At 40.7% G+C, this 22250-nt stretch overlaps 2 protein-coding genes and 1 long non-coding RNA gene across 5 annotated transcripts in view; 2 read left to right on the forward strand and 1 right to left on the reverse strand.

The window, feature by feature from the left end:
* Positions 1-2161, forward strand: part of LOC108268612 (uncharacterized) — a 5515-nt gene extending 3354 nt beyond the window's left edge. Inside the window, exons 5-6 of the long non-coding RNA XR_001813338.3 lie at positions 514-566; positions 1353-2161. This is a non-coding gene — a long non-coding RNA (uncharacterized LOC108268612). The remainder of the gene's footprint in view (positions 1-513; positions 567-1352) is intronic.
* A 984-nt stretch (positions 2162-3145) lies between these two features.
* On the forward strand, positions 3146-9024 carry LOC108268611 (putative monooxygenase p33MONOX). 3 transcript variants are annotated; one of them, XR_008396917.1, is made up of 5 exons: positions 3146-3354; positions 3593-4208; positions 5659-5757; positions 5855-6025; positions 6319-9024. XR_008396917.1 is itself a non-coding variant. In XM_053682345.1 (3 exons), exons 2-3 carry the CDS (start codon positions 5917-5919, stop codon positions 6519-6521), a joined length of 312 nt encoding a protein of 103 aa, XP_053538320.1. In that variant the 5' UTR covers positions 5659-5757; positions 5855-5916; the 3' UTR covers positions 6522-9024. The 3 variants fall into 3 exon arrangements, 1 of the variants encoding a protein (XP_053538320.1); XR_008396916.1 differs by lacking the exon at positions 3593-4208 and having other exon boundaries at positions 3162-3354; XM_053682345.1 differs by lacking the exons at positions 3146-3354; positions 3593-4208.
* A 407-nt stretch (positions 9025-9431) lies between these two features.
* Positions 9432-22250, reverse strand: part of col23a1a (collagen type XXIII alpha 1 chain a) — a 148942-nt gene continuing 136123 nt past the window's right edge. The window contains exons 18-33 of the mRNA XM_053682379.1: positions 21173-21250; positions 20064-20087; positions 18831-18893; positions 18661-18705; positions 18138-18218; positions 17991-18044; positions 17825-17890; positions 17273-17299; positions 16562-16621; positions 16392-16463; positions 15955-15981; positions 15819-15872; positions 14678-14764; positions 14347-14415; positions 12972-13010; positions 9432-11867 (exon numbers count right to left, since the gene is read on the reverse strand). Of these exons, the coding sequence (XP_053538354.1) occupies positions 11817-11867; positions 12972-13010; positions 14347-14415; positions 14678-14764; positions 15819-15872; positions 15955-15981; positions 16392-16463; positions 16562-16621; positions 17273-17299; positions 17825-17890; positions 17991-18044; positions 18138-18218; positions 18661-18705; positions 18831-18893; positions 20064-20087; positions 21173-21250 (897 nt within the window). The 3' untranslated portion in view covers positions 9432-11816. The remainder of the gene's footprint in view (positions 11868-12971; positions 13011-14346; positions 14416-14677; positions 14765-15818; positions 15873-15954; positions 15982-16391; positions 16464-16561; positions 16622-17272; positions 17300-17824; positions 17891-17990; positions 18045-18137; positions 18219-18660; positions 18706-18830; positions 18894-20063; positions 20088-21172; positions 21251-22250) is intronic.

Genomic DNA, 22250 nt, shown 5'->3' on the forward strand with positions numbered 1-22250 from the left:
AGTGTTTAGATTGTAGGGATTAGTGTCGAGGGTGTAGGGATTAGTGTTGAGGGTGTAAGGATTAATGTTGAGAGTGTAGGGATTAGTGTTTAGAGTGTAGGGATTAGTGTCGAGGGTGTAGGGATTAGTGTCGAGGGTGTAGGGATTAGTGTTGAGGGTGTAGGGATTAGTGTTTATGGTGTAGGGATTAGTGTTTATGGTGTAGGGATTAGTGTTGAGGGTGTAGGGATTAGTGTTTAGATTGTAGGGATTAGTGTCGAGGGTGTAGGGATTAGTGTTGAGGGTGTAGGGATTAGTGTTTATGGTGTAGGGATTAGTGTTTATGGTGTAGGGATTAGTGTTGAGGGTGTAGGGATTAATGTTGAGAGTGTTGGGATTAGGGTTTAGGGTGTAGGGATTTGTGTTTAGAGTGTAGGGATTAGTGTTTATGGTGTACAGTTTAGTGTTTAAAGTGTTAGGCTTTAGTCTCAGTTGATTCTATTTTGTTATTCTATCATTAATTCTGTCTCTTAGAATGGAATAAAGTTTCAACACAGACCATAGAACAGCAGAAGCTTGAGAATAAGGTAAGAAACTCTCTCTCTTAAACATAGAGAAATGGAGTGTGTGCGTGTATGTGTGTGTGCGTGTGGGCGCGTGTGTGTGTGCATGTGTGTGCGTGTGCGTGTGTATGCACTGCTGGGTTTAGAGCAGTCCGCTATCAATAATATTCAGTGGTGCTAAAGAGCACATGTTATATACTGCATCTCTCTTACTGTGCTACTGGTGCCAGGTGAGCGTATGTGTGTTCTTGTTGTTCTTGCCGTTTATGTGGGTGTGTTATGGTGTGTTTATGGTGTAGCGATTAGTGTTGAGGGTGTAGGGATTAGTGTTGAGGGTGTAGGGATTAGTGTTTAGTGTGTAGTATTTAATGTTTAGGGTGTAGGGATTAGTGTTGAGGGTGTAGGGACTAGTGTTGAGGGTGTAGGGATTAGTGTTGCGGGTGTAGGGTCTACTGTTTATGGTGTAGCGATTAGTGTTGACGGTGTAGGGATTAGTGTTTATGGTGTAGCGATTAGTGTTGAGGGTGTAGGGATTAGTGTTGAGGGTGTAGGGATTAGTGTTTAGTGTGTAGTATTTAGTGTTTATGGTGTAGGGATTAGTGTTGAGGGTGTAGGGATAAATGTTTCGGGTGTGGGGATTAGTGTTTAGTGTGTAGTATTTCGTGTTTATGGTGTTTATTTTATCAGGTGGAGCCTTCTAGACCCAAAAACATTCTCCAAAAAGATAATATTTCATAAACTTCTTAAATCGTAACCGGGCAATTGGCCCAACCTTTTCTCTATAATAACTTTTCTCTCTGTTCTATATAGACACGGGAAGAAGGCCCACAAAATGGCTGGTGGACCACCGCCACCTTCACTCGTTCCGGCTGAGGACCTGGCACTGTCCCTTAATCAACTGGGCAGTTCCAGGGGGCAGTTCATCAGAGTTTATCCTTAAACATTCAAGCTGACAATAAACACTGCCACTGTCTAAAGAAGGAATTCTGAAATAACTCTTTATTGGCAATGTTTCACTTGTGTATTATGTATATTTATTTTATTTTTTCTGCATATGGTGTGTACTGTAATCTTAAATGTATGAAGATGCTGGGAGGCCCGCAGAGATATAACATATAATGCATTCCCGTCTTTTTATTTATTTATTTATTTATTTATTTATTTATTTATATTTGTATAAAGATGTGTGATTATTAAAAACTTTAAAGATTATGGCTGTGGATTCCTGTACACAGGAGGGTCCATCTACCTCCACACAGCATCTTGGCAGTGTAAAAAATTGCTTGCAGTTGTCCTGATTAAAATTTTTTGCTCTGTGTATGTATTACAGTCATTTGTAATATCAATTATACTGAATTATCATTTTGTCTTCCTGCGAATGAGCTGTATGAGGTCCATCTTCAAGGACAAATTAGAAAAATGTGACATGGAGGAGATGGACCTTCTACAACTTCAAATGGAGCATAAAAAAAAGACCAGGCTAGAAATCGAATTGCTGAAGCACTGCTTAAAGGTGGACAAAGTATTTGCCTGCTGAGTATTATTATTCTGTGTATTATTGTTGAATGGTAAAGCAATAAATTCAAATGTCTTTTTCAGTTACAGAAAATAAAGAAACAATGAACCTCACTCAACGGTTCACTTTGTGCATTAGTCATTTGGGCAGATCACATCCAACAACACAGTTTGAGTACAAGGCATACCGTACAGTACGTCTCTGAAAATAAAACATTTCCCAGAGAAGCCACAGCTAGATAAAGCGTTTTTTTGTGTTGCCATGCCAACGCACAGACCCACTGACAGTCCATAGAGTGTAGAAACCTTTATTTATTTCAGTTTAATAAACCATTCCTAGAATTGCTGGAATTTTACATATAGCGAAGACAGACAAGCGGAGCGATACGAACACTCTGCCCAATCTTTTAGTAAAGCTGTGTGTAAAAGTTCTGCGTAAACCGAACCAAATTAAAATGGACATCTTATAGTCTTCAACGTGAAACATGAAAACGTGAATTAATAAATAAATAGCATAAGTTAAATCATTTAAGGTGTTGAATCTTCTTTTTTGTTTATTTTTTTTTGGGGGGGGTATTCTTTTTTATTGCAAGAAAAGAAATCAGCACTGCATTCAAATACAATAAGATAAAAACAATCAAACAAACAAACAAAAAAACAACAATAGCACCTCAGTCAGTAATAAAATATGATCATAATTCTTCAGAAACTTGTTATTCTTATTGTTATCAATGAGAAAGCTCAGCAAGAAAGACATCAGATCTAGGCAAAATTTGTTTTTTGTGAATAAACAATTTGCACTGTAACACTGTATGGTGCTGAATTATAAAGTTTACTTTAATTAATAATTACGTCACCTTTTGTGTTGCACCCGGACGTTTATTGTGAAGGCGCCTGAAAGCATTTCCGGCCGTATTATTATTATTATTATTATTATTATTATTATTATTATTATTATTATTATTATTTTATTACTATTATTATTTTTTTTTCCTGCCAATCTACTGCCCACACTCCAGTCCAGTGGGTGGCGGTAATGCACCTTTAGTGGTTTGCCAACCACCATTAAAAAACAAAAACAAGAAGAAGAAGCACTTCCGGCCGGAAGTAAACCAGTTTCAGCCAGTTTGCGCTTTTAGCATTATAGCGATAAGGCGACTTTGTTGATCAGAGTATTTATTTCGATATATAACCAGCGGAGTTAATCGATCGATAAGACCGGGTCAAATTAAAAAAATATGGACAGAATAAAAAACTGGTTTAAGTCGGATAAAGAAAAAAATCTACAATTTAAAAGGTAAGTGTGGATTTGAATCCTTTGGCAGTTTATCAGCTGTTTAGCACGCTAGCTAACTTTAGCTTAGGTTTCACGAGAGGCCTTGTTTACGTGGATATCCTTATTATTATTATTATTATTATTATTATTATTATTATTATTATTAATGGCGTTGATGAAATAACATTAGCCGTTATATTCTTCTTGGTGGAAACTAGAATATGTTGCAAAAGATCAAATGTATTATTTCGACATTCAGGTGATGCTGTATGGGTTCGTGTTGAGTGTGAATGTCTGTGATGGAGGGAAGGGACACCCCAGTGATCTTCTCAGCTGTCCTCACTGTCCTCCGCAGGGTCTTCTGATCCTGCGTAGAAGGGTTGGTGCTGAGGATGAGGGGTGGGAGATGGGCGATGGGCTTTTCGCAGAAAGTAGAGACGCTGCTTGTCTTTGTTGTTTGTGGAGCTGGTGTTGAGGGACCAGGCGAGGTTCTCCGGCAGGGATTTGGTGCTCTTGACGATTTCTACGGAGGATCCGGCGATGTTCAGTGGAGCCGATGATATTCTGTTATGTTTCGTCCACGATAAGCAACAGGTCGTTGGCTCTGCACCAGTCGGTTAGTCGCTTCACCTCCTCTCTGTATGCTGACTCGTCCTTCCTGCTGATGAGACCCACCATGGCCGTGCCATCTGCAAACATGATTATGCCCGGTGCGGTGGTGCTGGAGATGCTGCTCCCGATCTGGACTGACTGAGCTCTCGGCGTCGGGAGTCGTGTCGGCCTTGGCGTCGGGAGTAGTGTCGGCCTTGGCGTCGGGAGTCGTGTCGGCCTTGGCGTCGGGAGTCGTGTCGGCCTTGGTGTCGGGAGTCGTGTCGGTGCCTCGACTTGAATTTTCATGCCGCATTATTATAAAGTTGAATTTGAAATCGTACACACATTGAAACCTTCGAGTGCGATTTCAGTTTGATGTACAGTATCTCACAAAAGTGAGTACACCCCTCACATTTTTGTAAATATTTGATTATAACTTTTTCATGTGACAACACTGAAGAAATGACACTTTGCTACAATGTAAAGTAGTGAGTGTACAGCTTGTGTAACAGTGTAAATTTGCCGTCCCCTCAAAATAACTCAACACACAGCCATTAATGTCTAAACCGCTGGCAACAAAAGTGAGTACACCCCTAAGTGAAAATGTCCAAATTGGGCCCAGAGTGTCAATATTTTGTGTTGCCACCATTATTTTCCAGACCTGCCTTAACCCTCTTGGGCACGGAGTTCACCAGAGCTTCACAGGTTGCCCCTGGAGTCCTCTTCCACTCCTCCATGACGACATCACGGAGCTGGTGGATGTTAGAGACCTTGTGCTCCTCCACCTTCCGTTTGAGGATTCTCAATAGGGTTTAGGTCTGGAGACATGCTTGGCCAGTCCATCGCCTTCACCCTCAGCTTCTGATTGTCTTCAGCAAACTGTTTGCGGGCTTTCTTGTGCATCATCTTTAGAAGAGGCTTCCTTCTGGGACGACAGCCATGCAGACCAATTTGATGCAGTGTGCACTGGTCTGAGCACTGACAGGCTGACCCCCCACCCCTTCAACCTCTGCAGCAATGCTGACAGCACTCATACGTCTATTTCCCAAACACAACCTCTGGATATGACGCTGAGCACGTGCACTCAACTTCTTTGGTGGACCATGGCGAGGCCTGTTCTAGGTGGAACCTGTCCTGTTAAACCGCTGTATGGTCTTGGCCACCGTGCTGCAGCTCAGTGTCAGGGTCTTGGCAATCTTCTTATAGCCTAGGCCATCTTTATGTAGAGCAACAATTCTTTTTTTCAGATCCTCAGAGAGTTCTTTGCCATGAGGTGCCATGTTGAACGTCCAGTGACCAGTATGAGGGAGTGTGAGAGCGATGACACCAAATTTAACACACCTGCTCCCCATTCACACCTGAGACCTTGTAACACTAACAAGTCACATGACACCGGGGAGGGGAAATGACTAATTGGGCCCAATTTGGACGTTTTCACTTAGGGGTGTACTCACTTTTGTTGCCGGCGGTTTAGATATTAACGGCTGTGTGTTGTTATTTTGAGGGGACGGCAAATTTACACTGTTACACAAGCTGTACACTCACTACTTTACATTGTAGCACAGTGTCCTTTCTTCAGTGTCGTCACAAGAAAAGATATCAAACAAAAATGTGAGGGGTTTGTTGTAATTCAACAAAAAAAAATCTTCCCCTGAAAATACAGATGTGTACATTTTTAGTTTGTGATTAATTTGTTTTTAATCGTCGTGATTTTTCTCCTGTTTTGTTCTTCAGAAGTTGAAGATGTTTACTGGGGACTTTGAGGACAGGCTTTCAACATCAGCACCACTCACCTCCGTCTCATCGTCCACGTCCCACCCAGCTCCGTCTCAGGTGTCCGCTTCAGCCCAGATATTTACTTCCTAATCGGAAAATAGTGATGAAATCTGGGATGAACGCGAGTCTAACCGTGTTCTGTGTTGTTAAACAGGATCTCCTCTAGCCTGGCCTTCACCGCATCCGACTCCAGCAGCGATCACATCAGGCGTCTCCATGGGTGGAAACGAAGGCGGCGGACGCGGAGACCGATGGAGCCTCTTCGGGATGCGTCCCACCGTGCAGAAATCCCCCACCGACCCCGGCTCCGATTCCAACACCTCGGGTGAGAAACAGTCAGCTGACGAATCGGCGCTCTCGCTTTCACTGCATTTTATTTCGGTCTCCTCTTGTGCAGGGGTGAAGAGGTTGATGTTAAGAGTTTTGCACAAATTAAAAACCTAAAACGAAACTTTTTGATTAGGCCACGCCCACTTTAAACCTTTATAGGCTTTATATGGAGTCCTCACTGTAACCAGCATTAGATTTTGAAACGGCTCCAGGAGACAGGGTCAAGGTCAAATTTTCAAGGTCGAGTGTTCTCTTTTCTTTTTCCTCCCTCTGCACGTTTGCTCGCAGGAGGGTTCAACCTGCAGTCGTGCTTCGGGCTTCAGAAATCCACCACCCTGGACGGCATCAAGACCCAAGTGAACCTCGCGGTCGAAGACCCCGCCAACTTCAAGTCTTCCAACCTGGAGGTGACCGCAGCGGAGGGAAAAAAGGCATCTGCGCATAAACTCAAACATCGCGACATGAACATTCTCACTCCGTCCGGCTTCTGACGTCGGCGTCCGCTTCGTCGTCCTTTCCCCCTCTGCTCAGGTCGCTCACACACTCACTCCGCACAAACTTACACACACAGAATACAGGGCAAATCATTCAGCCAGACGTTTGTATCCGTCTCCGATGCCAAATTTCTTTCGACGCTCAGACACATGTAACCCGAATTGAACCGAGTTTCAGCTTTACTGTGATCGTGATGGTGCAGTGTCACATGACAACCGAAATACATCTGCTTTATCTCTGAATGTCCTCCATTTTATTGTGCTCCAGTCAGATCGTATGAAACAGGGTATCACGCCGCCGCGCAAGAAACCTGCTTTAACAGCACGCCGACATTACGAGGAATCTTTTTGTAAATAGTACCGACGTTCTGTTCGAACCGTGTCGCGTCATCGTTTCGCGAGGCGTTCGTTGCTTGTCCATCCATAGAACTTTTTTTTTTTTTTTGCGGTGTATATTTATATCTATGCAGTCCAGGGGCGTTACGGCGTCACAGTTTCACGGTGGACTTTAAAAGAAAAAAAAAAAGTATTTATTTATTACAATACAGAATCACATTCCCGTACTGTTTTGATGTACGACCCCCAATCGCCAAAAAAGTTGGGACGCTGTCTCAAAACAGAATGCAACGATTTGCAAATCTCCTAAAAACACACGTCATTCACAATAGAACATATCAAGCGTTTAAACCGAGGAAACGTACCGTAGTACGGATTTCTGAATTCGATGGCTCCGACACGTCTCGAAAAAAGTCGGGACGGGGGCAAGAAAAGGCTGGAAAAGTAAGTGTCAGTAAAAAGAAACAGCAGGAAGTTGATTGGGAACAGGTCACGAGTGCGTGTTTTTTACGGGCGGGAGCACCGCAACGTGTTTAGATCGAAACGTCCGCTTGCAGATTTCAACGAATGGCAGCGTTGTCACGGTATGATTTTTATCTCCAGGATTTTATTTATTTATTTATTTATTTATTTAACAGATGCATACGCCTGGACAGACTTCACCACGTTTAACCTCCTACAGATTCCATCGTATCCTTTGTTTCATTTTCAAGTGACTTACTAATGATCAAGAGCAACTCACATGGTGTGTGTGTGTGTGTGTGTGTGTGTGTGTGTGTATATATATACATATACACACACACACACACACACACTACCGGTCAAAAGTTTAGACACACTCATTCTGTATTCAAATTTTTTCCCACACATTTTAGAATAATAATAATAAAGTCGTCAAAACTCTGGAGTAACACAAGTGGAACTATGGGAATTATGTTGTGATAAAAATCCCAAATAAATCAAAATAATTGAGTATTTTAGCATCTTCAAAGTCGACGCCCTTTTTGTCTAGAATTTCCAGAAACGTATTCTTGGCGTTTTCTCGAGCGATTTCTTGAGGAATTTCCCCCGAGATGTTTTTTTTTTAATCAGTCTTAAAGGAGTTCCCACCGACGCCGGACTCTTCTCTCCTGCTTTTCGGAAATATTTCTCTCCGAGTCGTCCGTTTAAAATAAACATTTATCTTGTAAATAAAACGTCAGTTTTCTAACGAAAGAAACGAACACGTCGGCGCGATGATATTTCTGTCTACGACACCGATTTCACACGTTTAATCACACACCTTCCGATCAGAAGCGTTTTAACATCACGAGAAACGTTTCAGTCGAGCGTCCACAAACTTTTGACCGGCCGTGTAGTAAAGGTTAAATACCGTATTAAAACGAGCTCTGTGTGATGAGCACGCGCACATCATGGTGATTTACCCCTCCACGCGCTCGTACACATGACATCCCGAACACGTCTACGTGTAACGAGACGGACGCGGTTTTTGAATGTCCGTTACGTGCCGTGAAACCGTGACGTTTTCGGACACGCCCGGTACAGACGCCACGTCTTGGTTACACCAGCGCCGGAGTCCCTCGTACTGTTCTGCGTGCTGGACGTGCTGATAAAACAGGTTCGTAGCGTCCCAGCGCTCACTCGCCCGTGTCTGCCGATGGTGTGAGATCGAGGTGTCCCCGAGTCCCTCCGCCCATAAGCAATAGCATTTCACGGGATGGAGTTATATATTAAATGCATATTAAAGTACTGCGCTGTATTGTTTTTAAACACCAACCCTTTTTCTTTTTTTTTTTTTTCTTTTTCCTAGACATTTCTAGACACCCTGTGACTGAAACACATTTTGTATTTCAATTCCTGCTCTGATCTATATATTATATATTATATAATATATATTATATATTATATATTTATCACACTAATTGCTTTTGTAGTGATGTTTTTTTTTAAAGTGTTTTTTTTAAAGTATTTTTTTTCCATTCACTTAAATGTTACAACTAGTGAAATTACTACTTTTTTGCATTCCAGTTTACACACACACACACACACACACACACACACACACACACACACATTTCATGTTTTTGTTTTGTATAAAGATTTATCTGCCATGCAGCTGTTCAGTTTGAGTCTGATGCCTCGAATAAAGTTTTAAGTCAAGTCACAGAGTCACATGAACTCCTTCATTTACTCGTCCTACGTGTTTATTTGATCATCTTTGGGTTCACAGAAGAACTTTCTAACACCCGGGCCTCCAACGTGCAGCTAAACCTGGTGGTTGAGAATCACAGGGGATTAATAATAATATCAGTGGTGCCTAAGGTTGTGCTTTCAATCCTTCATGACTTCATGTCGTGTTAGACGTTTAATAAAATAATTAATGTTTTTTTTTACGGAGAGGCTCCGAGTTTTATAGTATTGTTTTCTCTTCGAATTTAAAAGCGATGCTTCATTTTCATTTTCAAATGAAAGTTGCGTACCGCAGCTTTAATCCGTTTAAACCCTTCATCGGTGTGAAGGTAGAACCGGGTCGAGTCCGTGACAGTCCGCTTAACACACCGAAACACAGAGTCCGGGTAAGTGAAAATAGTTTATTTGGAAATATATGAAGATTTTATATGAACATTGTCATGACCGCATCTCTGGGTTAAGAGTACAATAACTGACCACACAAACAAACCGAGTTAACCTGACTGAATATACAGGGGGGAGGGGGGTGATTCCTGTACGAAACCTTCCGTCTATAAACCGTCATTCTGTAAAGGCCAGTCAACACGGCTAGGGATATATATTTTAAACAACCTTTTATATTCATTTGATAAAACACCAATCATGAGGAGTTAAACTCTGCCGCTGAGAACGCTTCCCCCTTTCGTTCTCGCAAATCAAAAACCCATCAAATCAAATAGAAACACTTTCAGAAGTAATACCATTACAAAATAAGGTCAGTTCTTAAAGACAAGGCGGGGGGGGGGAAATCAAAATAAACACACGCAAGAATTCACAGTAAGTGGGGTTTAACAGACTGCTTCGTAATGGCTTGTGAGTTATTCCTAACTAATGAAATGGTTTCGTATACATTCATTTAACGCAGCAACTGTGAAGTGTGTGTGTGTGTGTGAGAAATGGGGTCAAATCTCTTTCTTATCTATAGCGCTAAATGTCTAGAACATCTATAATACAAACGTGTGTGTGTGTGTGTAAAGAAATATTAATGTCAATATAAAAATCAGTAAACTGGCAGAAAAGCACAATGTCTTTGTTTTAAATCCGAGGAAAGAGGCAGGATTTGTTTCATACGGAGTGAAAAGTGAGAATGTTAGTTAATAATCGACCGTTTATTAAGTCGAGTACTCAAATCGGCGCTTGGATTACGTTCTTCTTAACTTCGTGTAGCGAATAAACGTAAATATTTCTGTAAATACAAGGCTTCGATTCATGCTAAAACGTCTACATCTAGAACATCCCTAAATTTCCACAACTCGTGACCAAGTGATCGTACGAGTGCCGTCGGAAAAATCGTAATTACGACGCGAACGGCGCGACGACATCGTGATTAAAACTCGGGAACTCCGTTCTACGAGTCCCGACTTTACGAATCGATAACTTCAAGTTGTGGCGATATGAAAGTGACGTCTGTAGCGGACGTTAAGATTTAAGTAACGATTATGCACGTTAGCAGTCCGGTATTTTCTTTCCGTAAGGCAAAATAAACTTAGTCGTTCTTTGATGATATAAATAAATAAAAAAAACAATTTTTTTTTTGTTGTGCATTTTTTCAGACCAAATCCACTTAAACACGCGGCACGTCGTAATCACAGCCTCCGAATTCCTAGCCGACGAACCGACGACGTGAAACGTCCGCGATCTGAATCCACTGCGAAAACATCAAAAGGACGCACCACAGCGTCTTCCTACGATACAAAACATCAAATTCAACAGCAAGGTGAGAAAACAAAAACGTCTACAGACGAAGCTAGGCGAGTGAAAAATAACAAATCTTTACCCGGTACGTTGTTCCTGACGATCGGCGTCGGCGTTTTCGAAAGGTCATTTAATCACGACTGTACAGAAATGCTTTTCCCGGATCGATCCAAAGTCACTCGCGTAGCCGGCTAATGCGCTTCGTTTAAAATAATCTCACGAGCCTAGCATTTTAAACCAGGGAACAGAGCTAGACGATATAATGTCACGGCCTTGTTTGCTTAATGGAAAGTAGACGACTCGTTTTGGCATCGTTATTCGCATTGAGTAAGAAAGAAATGAATGAAATCATATCGATGCATCCTTAGCAATGATAGCATAATATACCACATACCAAAATATACCATAAATTAATACATAGATACAGAAACTGAATGTGATGTTAAATGAAATCATTGTAACATGAAGAATCCCAACAATATGATCAATCAATATGACGGTATGTTTAACAAAATATAATACAATCTAGTAGTAGTGTACATATAATAATAATAATAATAATAATAATAATAATAATACAGTAACACGCTAATCTTCCTTAATTACAAAACATCATCAACTACCAAAAGAACGAACCATCCGAGCGACCCAACACCAGTTCAGTTCTCGCAGATGCTGAAGAAAATCAAATCAATTTTTTTTTTATTTAAAAAAAAAAAAAAAAAAGCATACGCTAGTAATGATAGCAAATCAAGATATGGTACACAAGGTTAGATATCAGTTAGCTCTTCGATATCATTTCCATATCAGACACCCTCGACACCCAACTGTTCGCTTGTGAAGCTAAAATCGGCTTTCCCATCCGTCAGCTAGTGAAGCGCTAGTGTCAAAACATCCTCGCCGGACGACAGTGACCGTCGCCAGAGCCACTACCGCACATTCCCGTGTGCCCTACAGAGCCAAGGTACTTCTCCAGGCTTCATTTCATCGACGAAGACGCTCCTGTATGACGGATCGATTCTTTTCCAGCCGTCAAGGCTGCGACAGACGCTTTCGCTTGATTCTCTGCATCGTCCCGTCGTCCTTTAAAAATAATATATATATATATATATGGAGAGAATAAAATGCTCCAGATTCAACCGCTGATGACGTCGGAGGATGCGCATGCTCATGCAGCAGAGGCAAGGAAGCGATCCTCTGTTCCTCCGATTTTGTCCGATGCATATGAAACAAACAAACAAAAAAACCTGCTATACAAACTCCTAGTTTGGTCCCGAACGTTTCGTTTGGAAAAATAGACACACGTATATAAAAAATACTGTAGGTAATTCTTTGGCTGACGAATGATCGTCAAAGTCTTGTCTTTAAAAAATAGGAGGTTGTATTTATACTGTAGGGATATGTACAGAAACCTGGTTATGCTTCATGTTAGTCATCACTGCAAAAGAAAAACGCAGATATTAGATATCGTTATTACACGGACATTATACAGCAGTTAATGAATCAAAAGTGAACGAAAACACTCCATGCAGTCGTTCACAAACACAACGCCAAAGGCAGAAGTTTTCAATTTTCCCATTTTCTCTCCAGTTTCGTCACCTGCCGATTGCCAACCCGTCAGGGAGGGCGAAGGCTAACGCGTGCTTCCTCTAAAATACACTAATCTTTCCGAACTGCTGCTCAGACTGCGTCACAGTGCCGCGTAACGCTCAAAGGAAAGTACCGTACGCCCTACACGAGCTCACGGACGCCAACGATTGGCTAGTTTCGCTGTGATTGACAGGGGAGAGAGAGTATGCCCCTCCCACCCAGACAGCACGGCCAACTTCTAGGCCAAATCGAACTCGTGAATTCCCGTCGACGGGGCGAACGCGTTTCAGTCGGAAATCGTGAGTTTAAAACGTACGTATAAAAAAAATGACAAGGATTCAAATTTGGACGCACTGACAGCGTGTCAAACTTATTCTGTCACCGCGGTTAAAAAGAATAAATAAAACAGGTTTAAAGTTCAGACTGTGACTGTTATACGGAAGTTTATGAAGAGAAATGTGACGAGCCAATCAGATCGCAACCTGCACGATTCTGAAGCTCATGGCCAGAAATGTGGGAGGAGCATTTAAACTTCTGACTAGCAGTACACACACACACACACACACCACATCGTTCGGATCATAAATGTGTACGGACCTTGTGCCAACAGCCAGGTATCGGAAGTCCATCTGGACCCTGATGACGAAAAACACAAATATGGTAGAATAAATATCTCATCATGCAGGTTAATATCATGCTCGACAACGATCTAGCAACCGAGCGGTGTGTCCTGTAGCTCGTACGGTTAATTCTACAGTATGAATGATTTGTTTAGAACAGCAAACAGTCAAGAGGAAAAAAAGAAATAAGAGGAAATAGGAAAGAGTAGAATTTGATTGCAATTGTTATCTTTGATGCATGTTTTAGTTTCTCCACAGCCACGACTACTACGGTACCACATTGCACCTCTGTTGCCTTATTATGTTAGCCGATTGTTCGGCGTGGTAGTGTGTGGTTCTGTAACGTAACCCTGTGTCACAGGGGTGCAGAACCACTGCATTCTGCACTAATTCCTCCCTGCAAATATTATAGCACGGTAACTTCACATTTGATGAACTAGAACTCGTTAGGCAGGTGAGGAACTGTCATTAGAAATAGCAATGCTAGCCTGTAATAAACGATCCGGTTTAAACCTAACAAGCATGTGCTCCTAAGGAGCCGAACGAGGAACTGAAAATGAAGCTACCTGATGCCTACGAAGCAGAGGAAGGCTATAAAACGCTATCAGATCACTTCCAGCTCACAATTTCCACCGTCTGAAATGTCAGTTAAGGGAAACTGCGGGATATCGAGATGATCACGATATCAAGAACACCGTCGGATAGAATTGCCCGTACGTTGGGCGGAAAGGCAAAGCAAACCCCACATATGACCCAGCAGGAAGGGACAGGAAGGAGTGGTGGTGCACCGTTCTACCGTGCAGCCTTGCTTGCACAAACATGATCTGCATGGAAGAGTCATCAGAAGTAAACCTTTCCTGCTGGTCCAGCAGGCTCCCCCTGCTGGTCCTTATCAAAACAATACATAAGCCAACAAGTGATGTTAAAAATGGTCACCATCAGCAAAGATACGCTTGGAAACACGAATACGGTGTACCTATCAAATCAAAAGAATTGAAGTTTTGATGTACCTTTAAAGCACTACTCTAAAAGCTAAATAAAGGTACTTCACATCCACCTTCTCAGGTCAAATTATACTGCACAAAACATGTCCGTTTGATGGTAGTACGTCACCGAGAAGCAACAAGTACGGAGCTTTTCTCTGAAAAAGTCATTAAAAGGCGCAACATTGGCGTTTAAGCTCCTATTACAAATCATTACGTCAGTAAGATAAGTGGAATGCCTGCCGTGTTTCCTCTCTAGCCATATCTCAATAAGTTTGTTTTTAGTTCCATGTCTTTATGAGTTGAATGAATGTGAAACGCTGGTATGTGCATGCTCAGAGGGAAACACTCCACACAGTGGTACAGTACCAGCCGGCAGGGAGCCCTGGCGTCAGCCTGCCCGCTTTCCCCTGCCTGGCCTTTACATCCGGCAGAGCCCTGTCAGCAAAAACACACACGCATACTGAAAACCGTTCTCGCCCAACTCACTGCTAACCACACACACACACACACGCACACTCACACACAAACACACACACAAGATAAAGAGCAGAAGTGAAAGGATAAAGAGGCAGGGAACAGCAGAGGGAAAGTAGTGTGTAGAGAAGATACACATCACATCCTGATGAAGATTTTTGAATTTCCACTACAGTGAAGGTACATCTTATATTATCTTAGATGTAGAGAGTTTATCACGCACCACAGGACAGGGCTGGTCTAATCCGGGCGGCCCCTGCTCTCCTTTCTGCCCCTTCAGCCCTCTCTTCCCTACAGAGCCACGGTCACCCTGAAACAGGAAACAGGAAATAATGCTCGCTGATCACATCAACACGCACACTAATCGAGCAAAATAAACCCTAAAACATTCACAAATCCAATATATGTATGTATATATGTGTGGGTGTGCAAAAGTTTGCACCCCCCAGGCTAAAAGATACCTCTATTTTTTCAGTTTATCTACAAATAAAAACAAGTCGCCCCCCCCCCCCCCCCCCGTACCCGTCTTCCTGCTTTGTTTCAATTCATTTTGTTTTATAGAGAAATGAGCAAAATATTTTTTTTTTATTTTGTGTTTTCTAAACAGTTTTCGAATAATATTTCTACACACTTTGCTACAAGATCTCAGACGCGCACATCCGCATATCCGGTGTGGAGTTTTAGTCTGTCGTCGTGCTGCAGGATGAAACCCGTGTTTCATTTTGAATGAACTGAACTTCCTTTTCATTTAACTAGCTGATGCGTTCGAAAATCACAGCGATATTTTCGTTTATTTCCACAGATTCACCACAATGGGACCACTGAAATCAATTAAAGGGGGTGTGCAAACTTTTGCATTCCACTCCTTAGGTGTTGCATGTATGTGTAATGGCAACATTATGTAAGTTCTAGTGGATACAAATAAATATCTAAATATTAAATAATATATACAGTATAATAAATATATATATATATATATATATATATATTTTTTTTTAAAAAGATGTTTCAGAGACGTTCCTTCATTATCACTAGTAGATATTAATTATTTTGTAAAAAAAAAAAAAACCCTGATATGATACTCTCTTACCTTACTGAAATTCTTTCAACTTGCTGATAAATCTTTTTAATTCTAAAACTACAGGGATGTGCAAACCTTTACGCTAAAGAACAAACAAAACAAAAAAAAAAAACAAGAATATGTACCGGCTACCAAAGTAAATCTTTGCACATGAAACCATGGGGATACAAACTTTTGCACTTGCCTGCAAACTGTCATTTCGTTGTCTGTCTACATGTAAAACTCATTCTAATGCTCCTGAAGTTACTGTGTTTATCTGTGTATTACGTGAGTCTCACTGTACCTTTTCTCCTTTAGCCCCCGTGTCTCCTTTTTCTCCTGAAAGACCTGGAAAGCCCTGTACACAGTGCACATGATAATGAAACATTCACACTCCCAGAGTTTCAGAGCCAGTACGATCACTCTTATCAGACACTTACGTCTAATCCGGGCTCTCCTTGTTTTCCCTGAGAAGATACAAGAAGGTGTTTTGGTCAGAAGGTGTCCATTAATTCTCTATAACGGCTGCGCTAACGCTAGTTATGTCGGTACTCGTCGTTTCTATAGCAACGGCGCATTCACAAGGACGTGTACGGTGGGCATGCTACATGATCTAAGACTAATAATGCACAGATTAATAAATGTGTTGTTATTTAACAAAGAAAAGTCGTTATTGGAAAATAATCAACGTGGGGTCACTGGTAATAGCAACTCCTTACATATTATTCCTTTGGTACATAATTGAGTCATATTCAACAATGAAACGCGCCACCTTTGGTCAACTGGTTTATAAGTAGACTCTAAAACCAGAGTTTTCACGTGAGCTCTAAAATCCGAGCTCACGTGATTTATAATTCAGGAAAATTCCAGCTCTTACTTTTTCCCCCTTGGATCCCGGAAGGCCGACCAACCCCGTCGGACCTGTGGGTCCCTGTGGGCCCTGAGCACCCTGAAAAACGTCAAGTTTCATAAATCACCCGTTACGTTCTCCACTCATTTGTTACGTGTTTGAATATGCATTCAGGAGACGCGCGCACGCGTTCTCACCGGGATTCCCGGAACGCCGCTGTTTCCCTTCTCTCCTTTAACACTCTCTCCTGGATCGCCCTGTGAGAACAGTTTCAATCATGACACATATGAAGTACATCACCTTCAAAGCATTTGAGACCATTATTGTAATTTAATATTAACCGATAAATTAATCGTTAATCAGTTCGATTAAAACGAATATTTTTGCTCCACAGAAACTCTAACGAACGCCTCGGCTTTTTTTTTTTTTTAAATCAGCTGCTTCAAATAACCTCTTTGAAAGAACCCAGAAAAACGGCATAAACTTTCAAAAAGGTCAAGAATTAGCGCTATAATTAAAAAATGATACATTCTATCATTCATCATAAACATGAAATATTTTCGAGTTTTGTTTAGGGAAGAATTTGACGTTTTCATTATTATTTTTTTCAATTTTAAGTGTTTCACGTTTGATCTTTTCTTCTTCTTCTTCTTCTTCTTCTTTTTTTTCAACTCGTGGTATTCCTACACATGGACAATAACTTTACTTTTGAATGAAAGTGATATTTCGAAAAAGTCCAAATTCACATGACAGGCAATTTTATGTGACGATAAATACGTGATATGGTGTTAAATAATTTATACGTGAAAAGGTGTAACACCGTCAATCGGTATTTAAATAAACCTAAATATGCTATGTTGTCAGTTTATTAGGTACTAGAGAGAAATAAGTCCTAATGTGAAACTTACCTTCGGGCCAGGAACACCAGGATGACCCTAAAAAATAAATAAATAAAAAGCGTTGTTCAATGTCAGATTCCCGAGTGAAAGTTTTATTTGTGAAAATCTAAAACGAAATAGATGACAGATACATTACAGGTAGAATATAGGCAAATTCAACTAATATTGCTCTTTATTATATATATATATATATATATATAAGAAGTGAAATAGTCTGCCAACAGAATAAGACCAAAGCTTTAAGCATTAAATAAAAATAAATAAATAAATATGTTTAGAAATAGGCTTAATGGTCTTACATTTGTAATACAATAACCTCATAATGAAAAATATTACATAACATTTCCTTTACGCCAAGATCTCTTTACTTGCTAAGATATCGTTCTGCGCAACGGTACGGTACATTTCAAATTTCAGATCAAGTGCAAGTTTTTAAAAGAAAGAATTATTACGCATCGTAAAGTTCCTAGCATCTTAAAGACAGACAGAGAGCGAGTTTAACACGCTGCTCGCGCTGCGATTGAACAAAAAACCATGCTTATGATCATAGCTTGAACGAACCATGAATCCCGAAGGTCCTCTTGGTCCTGGAGGTCCCGGTGGTCCCGGCTGAGAAATCATCTGAACCTGGAGACCGAGACGGGATGAAATAAAAGCAGAGATTTGACTGTGGACATCTAACGGAGTATTTAATATTCTATCGAAGAGAAATGTCCTCTTTACTCACCAGGTTGTCTTCTAGTCTGCTGTCTCCTTTCTCTCCTTTCTGTCCATCCATTCCCTGACACACACACACACACACACACACACACACTGTAATAATGAGGCATCATGAACACATAGTCAGTAATGCTATGAAGTGGAGATTACATACAGCGGGACCAGAGAGTCCCATCTCTCCCTTCTCTCCTCTGTCTCCAGGAGTTCCTGGTTCTCCATCATCTCCTTTAGGTCCCTAAATACAACCAACAATTAGTTAACACTAATCTCTTCCTGGTATTATTATTTCCTCATAAGGCAAACGTGGTCTTTTCTGGTCTTGTCTTTACAGCAGCACAAATTCTGGTGGACCGACGTCTATAATATTTACTTATGAATTCAAAAAGGAACAATTTTGTCCTAAAAATTCATATTTTGAATGTAAGCTGTAACGTCAGACCGCATACACTAACTAACTAACAATGCTGTAGTACGTTATTGTTTCCATAGTAACGACTCATACACAGGGACTTACACGGCGGACGCGTCACACACACACACATCATTTTAAAAAGCCGTCGCTATGCTGCGAGCGAGATACGTTTTCTGTGAAGAGACCTTTATTTACGGAAGGAGGTTTTTAAATGTAACTAGAAATGGATAAAAAGTATGACGTGTCGTTCTTTAAAAGGGATCACCTTCTCTCCATCTACTCCGGCAAGTCCAGGTAAGCCCAGTTCTCCCTGTATTAACACACACACACACACACACACACACACACACACACACACACACACACACACCCTTCATCACTGCATCTGTATATTACTGGAACATCAGACGAAATGTACTTCGTGTTCTAGCTCACCTTTGTCCCGTCCTTTCCCGGAGGTCCAGGTGGTCCTGGAGGTCCAGGAGGACCCGCCGGTCCCTGTCACAAAAAGACGAGCGACACAGTTAACGGATGTTTTGTAATCTGTAACGCATTTTCATACGTCGTGCTACACGTCGTGCTACACTCCATAGCAGAGCAAAGGTGAACGTTAATCAGCTCTGAATACTACAAACCTTCCCCACACGGTTAGAACCCTTAAGAGTTCTTCGTCTATTCCTCTGGGAAAACACTTCAACACTTCTATATCGAACCCTACAATAAAGGGTTCCAAGCAGAATCCTTCTAGGAGCCTAAATTAAGAACCCTTAATTATGCCATCTTTTTTTTCTAAGAGTGTAATGATTTAACCTCTGTTGGAACCCGTAACGTTTCTATGTAGAACCTTACAACAGAGCGTTTCCCTATCAAACTGTGTCTCCATGTGCTTCTGCTGTTTTTCTGTCTGAAACAGTTTCCATGTAGAACCCTTTAAGAGGCTGAAAACTCTTAATGATCCAGCAAACCCTTGAAAAATCCTTTTTTTCCCTCTGAGTATACAGATTAACCTCTGGTGGAACCCTTAAAGGTTCTATGCAGAACCCTGCAACAGAGTATTTTCCTATCAGAACCCTTTTAATGGAAACTAAGAACCTTTAACTGCCCAATGAACCATCAGAAACAATTTTTTTTCCCAGAATTTAACTAAATTATAAACATGTAAATGTTCTACATATTACGAAGAAAATGATTTTATTAATAATTATGAAAACAAAAATAAAATAAAATAAACTCCTACTGTAGGAAAAACGGCACGCCCTGAAGAGTATTAAACACTCTCATCATGCACCAGAATGCAACAGGCACACTGATCACCTACATTTATTTACAGAAATTTCCTCCAAACACCTAAACACTACACATAATAAACCGGGAACTCTATATACACATAGTATGTACCGTATACACTGAGTTTCCGGTCTGTTATTCACTGTGAAATCAATCCAAGCCGGTCAGTTCAAATCTATTTTTAAGGTATTGATTGTGAATTTGCTGCATGCGTGTCACACAATCACAAACGACTCGAGCGTCTAGAAATAATTTTCAAATTCACACTGTTAGATAAGAGCATGTTATACGTATATATATATATATATATATATATATATATATATATATATATATATATATATATATAAAACATCCATCCCATGCTTTCATCAGGATTACCGAAACACTGATGGTGTGGATCGCCTGCCAGGGAAGAAGCAACGCACATCAGATAAAGCTTTGAGTTTAACACTTTATTAAGACTTGAAGCATTGCGTACATCTTTTATAAAGCTGCTAAATTCATTTATATATATATATATATATAAATCGAGAAGTTTTCACAGCTGTCATTTCACCTCTACACCACCAGAGGGCTCCCTGCTATGAATATTAGGACTCTGTACTAACTGTAGTCACTCAGTTCCTGTCTGTTTTGTAGTATATAAAGGAAATGGACTCGTACACACATGGCCAAGCCTTGCCGTTTGTACTTAGTAACTCTGTCAACTAGCTACTTCTACTTTTATGATTTTGACACGGTTCTTTATATTTTATATTGCATATAATTATACATATAAAACCTTTCTGTATTTTTACACCCCTGTTAATGTTGCATTTGAAAAACAATTGGTAAACCGCATGACTAAGATTTGCCAAGACGTTAATTTACCTCTCTGATGATCTTTTATATATTAGAAAATTGTTAGCTAATCCTTTCGTGTAATTAAGACGTAATATCGCAGCTGATTTCTTCAATCGGACGGTGTTGGTAACATAAAGCTTTGTAACATAAATAAATGACAGGTTGTTCTAGTATGTTCCCGTTTCTATAGTAACAACTCCTTCATAGGGACTTGTTTAGAAGACACTCATAACCTAACCTAGGGCTAATAATGAATCGATACAGAATAAAACACACTGCTATAATTGTTGATATGGTGTTACGTTTTCTGTAAGGAGATGTTTAGTTACGTTTTTGGAAGGAGTCTCCAGTATCAGAGCTTTATATACGTTTCCCAGACATTACGTTTTCATAAAAAATAAAAAGTTTAGTAGCTTTTAAAGAAAACAATATCGGATAGGTATCGATATCGTCTGATACTCAACGTCTCGGTGTCGGTATCGTTCTCGGAAAAGAAAACGCGGTATCGTGGGTCTGTTATGAACGAGTTATCTCATGTTACAAACTAGCATCTGTGTAATCTGTGTACCGCGTTCATACTCTAGGACGATATCTTACAGTAGAATTCCTTTAAGAGACAAATTTCATTCGTCATCATGTCTTACCTTAAAAGCATCTAGTATTTTGTCGTTGAAGGCGATGACGTCACTCGAGCCCGACGCACCTTTCTCACCCGGAAGACCCTGATCGTCAAACATCAAACATGAGAGAAGGTCGAATTTCCAACACAGCACACTTCAGTTACACTAAAACTACAGAAATATCAATATGTTGAGTATTATATAGCTAATAATTATACAGCAACTCCACTGAGATTCTATGGCGCACCGTGTCCGCATTGGTGACGCGTTAAAATACATTAATATATAACATTTAACATTCTTCTTTGGGTTATTTTACGATGGCACGAGTATAAAAACTGTTATACTACATACTACATATGTACTACAAGGCAAATCACAGGTTTATATTACTGCACTTGTTCTAATACGTTATCGTTTCTATAGTAACTCATTTACTGAGACTTGTATGCCGGATGCTCCAGTTATAAGAATTTTTTTTTTTAAAGCTTCATTATTTAACTCTTTCTCGCAGTACACTGGCGTTCCGTTCCGCCGACATTTTCAATCAGTATAAACAAATTCTATCACCGCAAGTCTGTTATAAGATTAGTCAGTAGTTAGTCAGTAGTTGGGTTTCTGTGTGTAGAGTATCGTGACTCTGGCCCTGTTTACACTAGTGCGTTTTCGTTTTTAAACGAGGATCCACGCTGGCGTTTCCGCTGTGTTTCGGAAATAATCTCCGTCCACACTACACGACCGAAAACACGTCACATGACCACTCGTACACTGGGCATGCACATACAAGTGTAAACAGGAAGTCGGTTGCTAGTCCAAACCGGCGTTCCATGTAGGACTTGTGCCACACGAAATGAGATTTGTTGGCGATTTCTCTAATCGTAGCTCGCCTCTTGCGCGTGTAGCAGCTGCAGTTTTATAAAATACAGAATTGAACTGCACAATGGCTGCTAAGAATGATGACAAAGCCAACAAAGCTTGGAGTTCAGTCTCCGTGTTGTTGTGTATACGATCGAGGTAGCGTAACGGTCATACGGTAGGGGCTTGACAAATCAGGGGAGGATACGCGATGATCCAGAAGACCCAATCAGGAGGCGAATGTGGG

The sequence above is a fragment of the Ictalurus punctatus genome, chromosome 8, assembly GCF_001660625.3.
Source record: "Ictalurus punctatus breed USDA103 chromosome 8, Coco_2.0, whole genome shotgun sequence".
In the NCBI taxonomy this organism is placed as follows: domain Eukaryota; kingdom Metazoa; phylum Chordata; class Actinopteri; order Siluriformes; family Ictaluridae; genus Ictalurus; species Ictalurus punctatus.

What these genes read in the sequence shown, in the direction of transcription:
- LOC108268611 (XM_053682345.1), top strand. Translation starts at nt 5,917, where the DNA reads ATGGGTGGAAACGAAGGCGGCGGACGCGGAGACCGATGGAGCCTCTTC. An exon ending in CTCCGATTCCAACACCTCGG is followed by an intron (nt 6,026 to 6,318) that starts GTGAGAAACAGT and finishes GTTTGCTCGCAG; the next exon opens with GAGGGTTCAACCTGCAGTCG.